This window comes from Salvelinus fontinalis, chromosome 10 (assembly GCF_029448725.1).
Source record: "Salvelinus fontinalis isolate EN_2023a chromosome 10, ASM2944872v1, whole genome shotgun sequence".
NCBI classification, from domain to species: Eukaryota; Metazoa; Chordata; class Actinopteri; order Salmoniformes; family Salmonidae; genus Salvelinus; species Salvelinus fontinalis.
Window position 1 is genome coordinate 47,488,513 of NC_074674.1, and position 6,000 is coordinate 47,494,512.

Genomic DNA, 6,000 nt, shown 5'->3' on the forward strand with positions numbered 1-6,000 from the left:
GAATAAGTTATTAATCTGATCCTAGATCTGTGGTTAGTTGTTACCTTGAATAAGTTATTAATCTGATTCTAGATCTGTGGTTAGTTGTTACCTGGAAGAAGTTGTCGACGTGCTCCTTGGGGGCGTCGTCCTGCATACAGGGGTACGTACACGTCCCCATCATATCATAGATAGAGCTCATTATATCAGTCATCTCCTGAAGCACACACACACAGAAACACACACAGAGGCACACACACAAATACACATGCACGCACAAACATGCACACACGCACACACACAGAGTGGAGGATGGGGGAATAGTTTAGAAGAGAAAAAAAACATATTTGCACACACACACACACATACATACATACATACATACACACACACACACACACACACACACACACACACACACACACACACACACACACACACACACACACACACACACACACACACACACACACACACACACACACACACACACACACACACACACACACACACCTACATACATACATACACACAGTTGAAGTCAGAAGTTTACATACACTTAGTTTGGAGTCATTAAAACTTGTTTTTCAACCACTCCACAAATTTCTTCTTAACAAACTATAGTTTTGGCAAGTCGGTTAGGACATCTACTTTGTGCATGACACAAGTCATTTTTCCAACAATTGTTTACAGACAGATTGTTTCACTTATAATTCACCGAATCACAATTCCAGTGGGTCAGAGGTGTACATACGCTGAGTTGACTGTGCCTTTAAACAGCTTGGAAATGTTCAGAAAATGATGTCATGGCTTTAGAAGCTTCTGATAGGCTAATTGACATCATTGGAGTCAATTGGAGGTGTACCTGTGGATGTATTTCAAGGCCTACCTTCAAACTCAGTGCCACTTTGCTTGACATCATGGGAAAATCTAAAGAAATCAGCCAAAACCTCAGACATAAATTGTAGACCTCCACAAGTCTGGTTCATCCTTAGGAGCAATTTCCAAATGCCTGAAGGTACCACGTTCATCTGCACAAACAATAGTACGCAAGTATAAACACCGTGGGACCACGCAGCCGCCATACCGATCAGGAAGGAGACGCGTTTTGTCTCCTAGAGATAAACGTACTTTGGTGAGAAAAGTGCAAATAAATCCCAGAACAACAGCAAATGGCCTTGTGAAGATGCTGGAGGAAACAGGTACAAAAGTATCTATATCCACAGTAAAACGAGTCCTATATCAACATAACCTGAAAGGCCGCTCAGCAAAGAAGAAGCCACTGCTCCAAATCCGCCATAAAAAAGCCAAACTACGGTTTGCAACTGCACATGGGGACAAAGATCGGACTTTTTGGAGAAATGTCCTCTGGTCTGATGAATCAAAAATAGAACTGTTTGGCCATAATGATCATCATTATGTTTGGAGGAAAAAGGGGGAGGCTTACAAGCCAAAGAACACCATCCCAACCATGAAGCACGGGGGCGGCAGCATCATGTTGTGGGGGTGCTTTGCTGCAGGAGGGACTGGTGCACTTCACAAAATAGATGGCATCATGAGGACGGACAATTATGTGGCTATATTGAAGCAACATCTCAAGACATCAGTCAGGAAGTTAAAGCTTGGTCGTAAATGGGTCTTCCAAATGGACAATGACCCCAAGCATACTTCCAAAGTTGTGGCAAAGTGGCTTAAGGACGACAAAGTCAAGGTATTGGAGTGGCCATCACAAAGCCCTGACCTCAATCCCATAGAACATATGTGGGCAGAACTGAAAAAGCGTGTGCGAGCTATGAGGCCTACAAATCTGACTCAGTTACACCAGCTCTGTCAGGATGAATGGGCCAGAATTCACCCAACTTATTGTGGGAAGCTTGTGGAAGGCTACCTGAAACGTTTGACCCAAGTTAAACAATTTAAAGGCAATTCTACCAAATACTAATTGAGTGTATGTAAACTTCTGACCCACTGGGAATGTGATGAAAGAAATAAAATCTGAAATAAATCATTCTCTCTACTATTATTATGACATTTCACATTCTTAAAATAAAGTGGTGATCCTAACTGACCTAAAACAGGGAATTTTTACTAGGATTAAATGTCAGGAATTGTGAAAAACTGAGTTTAAATGTATTTGGCTAAGGTGTATGAAAACTTCCGACTTCAACTGTACATACATACACACACACACATCGTACCATACCTCTTTGGTGATGAAGCCATCTTTGTTGAGGTCGTAGAGGTTAAAAGCCCAGTTGAGTTTCTCTGTGACAGAGCCTCTCAGGATGATTGACAGGCCTGTGATGAAGTCTTCGAAGCTCACAGAACCATTCTTGTGGGTGTCAAATGCTTCGAACAGAAAATGAGCGTAGGTGCTGGAGTCTTAAGGGAAAGGAGGATACCTAGTCAGTTGTACAACTGAATGCATTCAACTGAAATGTGTCTTCCGCATTTAACCCCTCTGAATCAGAGAGGTACAGGGGGCTGCCTTAAAGTGACATCCACGTCTTCGGCGCCCGGGGAGGAAGTGAGAGAGGGGGATACTGAGAGAGAGAGAGAGAGAGAGAGAGAGAGAGAGAGAGAGAGAGATAGAAAAAGAGACAAACGTACACAGGATTTCATGCATGGGTGCAGCACACACACTTAAAGACACTCACCTCCCTGAGGAAAGAACTGGGAATAGATTAACTTGAATGTCTCTTCATCCACCACACCACTAGGGCATTCCTATTGGACAATCAACAGAATGGTAGAACACATTAAGACAGAGAGACAGACAGACACCACTAGGGCATTCCTATTGGACAATCAACAGAATGGTAGAACTCATTAAGACAGAGAGACACCACTAGGGCATTCCTATTGGACAATCAACAGAATGGTAGAACACATTAAGTTAGAGAGACACCACTAGGGCATTCCTATTGGACAATCAACAGAATGGTAGAACACATTAAGACAGAGAGACACCACTAGGGCATTCCTATTGGACAATCAACAGAATGGTAGAACACATTAAGACAGAGAGACACCACTAGGGCATTCCTATTGGACAATCAACAGAATGGTAGAACACATTAAGACAGAGAGACACCACTAGGGCATTCCTATTGGACAATCAATAGAATGGTAGAACACATTAAGACAGAGAGACACCACTAGGGCATTCCTATTGGACAATCAACAGAATGGTAGAACACATTAAGACAGAGAGACACCACTAGGGCATTCCTATTGGACAATCAACAGAATGGTAGAACACATTAAGACAGAGAGACACCACTAGGGCATTCCTATTGGACAATCAACAGAATGGTAGAACACATTAAGACAGAGAGACACTACTAGGGCATTCCTATTGGACAATCAATAGAATGGTAGAACACATTAAGACAGAGAGACACCACTAGGGCATTCCTATTGGACAATCAACAGAATGGTAGAACACATTAAGACAGAGAGACACCACTAGGGCATTCCTATTCAATAATCAACAGAAATAACACACACATAAAAACAGAGAGAGAGAGAGTGTGTTAGAGAGGGAGAGACAGCGACACAGAAAGAGAAATTGAGAGAGGGGCTTCAGAAAGAGAGAGACAGAGACAGACAGAGATATCATGTGTTTGTGAGACAGAATGAGACAGAGAGAGAAATACTCCCAAGTAAAGATCTTATTTTTTCAAGAAAATATCTCAATCAATTCCCAACTTCTGTGCATTTACTAATGACATAAAGCTGAATTATTCTGGGTGAGAGAGGAACAGCAAATATTACAGCCACACATGTATATGACTGCCATAGCCTGAGGGACATCCCATGACCACTAATTCCCTGAAGTTTTTACATTGTATTTAACTGACAGTAATACATAGTGGAACCATCATCATATAGCCCGAGGGACATCCTATGACCACTAATTCCCTGAAGTTTTTACATTGTATTTAACTGACAGTAATACATAGTGGAACCATCATCATATAGCCTGAGGGACATCCCATGACCACTAATTCCCTGAAGTTTTTACATTGTATTTAACTGACAGTAATACATAGTGGAACCATCATCATATAGCCCGAGGGACATCCCATGACCACTAATTCCCTGAAGTTTTTACATTGTATTTAGCTGACAGTAATACATAGTGGAACCATCATCATATAGCCTGAGGGACATCCCATGACCACTAATTCCCTGAAGTTTTTACATTGTATTTAACTGACAGTAATACATAGTGGAACCATCATCATATAGCCTGAGGGACATCCCATGACCACTAATTCCCTGAAGTACTATTATTATTACTACTGAAATAAACTGTATTCATTATCCTCATTGCACTGTACTATATTTACTGTACTATATTTACTGAAATGCTGTACCACTATACTGCTTTGACAATATCTACAAATTGTATTACAGATAGACAGACAGACAGACAGACAGACAGACAGACAGACAGACAGACAGAGACAGACAGACAGACAGTCCTCAGGGAGAGACGTACATTCTTGAAGCCCCTGTAGAGGATCTGTAGTTCTCTCCTGGTGAACTTAGTCTGTTGTAGTAGCTGGTCCAACCCCTCTGGTCTATAACACACTGTAGATAACTCCCCATCCTCCACTACACTGTCTGTAGGAGGGGAAGAGAGAGAGAGAGAGGGCATGGTGGTTATGCTTAGTAGCTACCCCCTATTGTGTGTGAGAAAGAGGAAGAGAGAAGAAGAAGTGAAAGAGATAAAGATAGAAGAGAAGACGGCGATACTCAGTTCCCTGTTACCAGTGGGGTAAAGTACTTCAGTTAAAATACTGTACTTTAAAGTACTACTTAAGTCACTTTTGGGGGTATCTGTACTCTACTTTACTATTCATATTTTTGACAACTTTTACTTCACTACATTCTTACAGAAAATGATGTACTTTTTACTCCATACATTTTCCCTGACACCCAAAAGTACTTGTTATATTTTCCCTGACACCCAAAAGTACTTGTTATATTTTCCCTGACACCCAAAAGTACTTGTTATATTTTCCCTGACACCCAAAAGTACTGGTTACATTTTCCCTGACACCCAAAAGTACTTGTTATATTTTCCCTGACACCCAAAAGTACTTGTTATATTTTCCCTGACACCCAAAAGTACTTGTTATATTTTCCCTGACACCCAAAAGTACTGGTTACATTTTCCCTGACACCCAAAAGTACTCGTTACATTTTCCCTGACACCCAAAAGTACTTGTTATATTTTCCCTGACACCCAAAAGTACTTGTTATATTTTCCCTGACACCCAAAAGTACTGGTTACATTTTCCCTGACACCCAAAAGTACTTGTTATATTTTCCCTGACACCCAAAAGTACTTGTTATATTTTCCCTGACACCCAAAAGTACTTGTTATATTTTCCCTGACACCCAAAAGTACTTGTTATATTTTCCCTGACACCCAAAAGTACTGGTTACATTTTCCCTGACACCCAAAAGTACTGGTTACATTTTCCCTGACACCCAAAAGTACTCGTTAGATTTTCCCTGACACCCAAAAGTACTCGTTAGATTTTCCCTGACACCCAAAAGTACTTGTTACATTTTCCCTGACACCCAAAAGTACTGGTTACATTTTCCCTGACACCCAAAAGTACTGGTTACATTTTCCCTGACACCCAAAACTACTCCTTACATTTTTCCCCGACACCCAAAACTACTCCTTACATTTTTAATGATTAGCAGGATTGTCAATTGTCAAATTCCCGCACTTATCAAGAGAACATCCCTGGTCATCTTTACTGCCTCTGATCTGGCACACTCACTAAACACAAATGCTTCGTTTGTAAATGATGTCGGAGTGTTGGAGTGTCCCTGGCTATCGGTAAATTAAATAAAAAATCTAGAAAATAGTGGCGTCTAGTTTGCTTAATATAAGGAATTTAAAGTTATTAATACTTTTACTTTTATTTTTGATACTTAGGTGCATTTTAGCAATTACATTTACTTTTGATACTTAAGTTTATATAAAACCAAATA

General features: G+C 40.7%; 1 protein-coding gene across 4 annotated transcripts in view; it reads right to left on the reverse strand.

The window, feature by feature from the left end:
- The window catches only part of LOC129864221 (Kv channel-interacting protein 2-like), a 31,012-nt gene that overhangs the window by 6,283 nt on the left and 18,729 nt on the right, over nucleotides 1–6,000 (reverse strand). For all 4 annotated transcript variants that reach the window (XM_055936924.1, XM_055936923.1, XM_055936921.1 and 1 more), the window contains 4 exons: nucleotides 4,487–4,611; nucleotides 2,637–2,706; nucleotides 2,183–2,361; nucleotides 92–196 (listed from right to left, as the gene is read on the reverse strand). In XM_055936924.1, coding sequence (XP_055792899.1) covers nucleotides 92–196; nucleotides 2,183–2,361; nucleotides 2,637–2,706; nucleotides 4,487–4,611 — 479 coding nt within the window. The remainder of the gene's footprint in view (nucleotides 1–91; nucleotides 197–2,182; nucleotides 2,362–2,636; nucleotides 2,707–4,486; nucleotides 4,612–6,000) is intronic.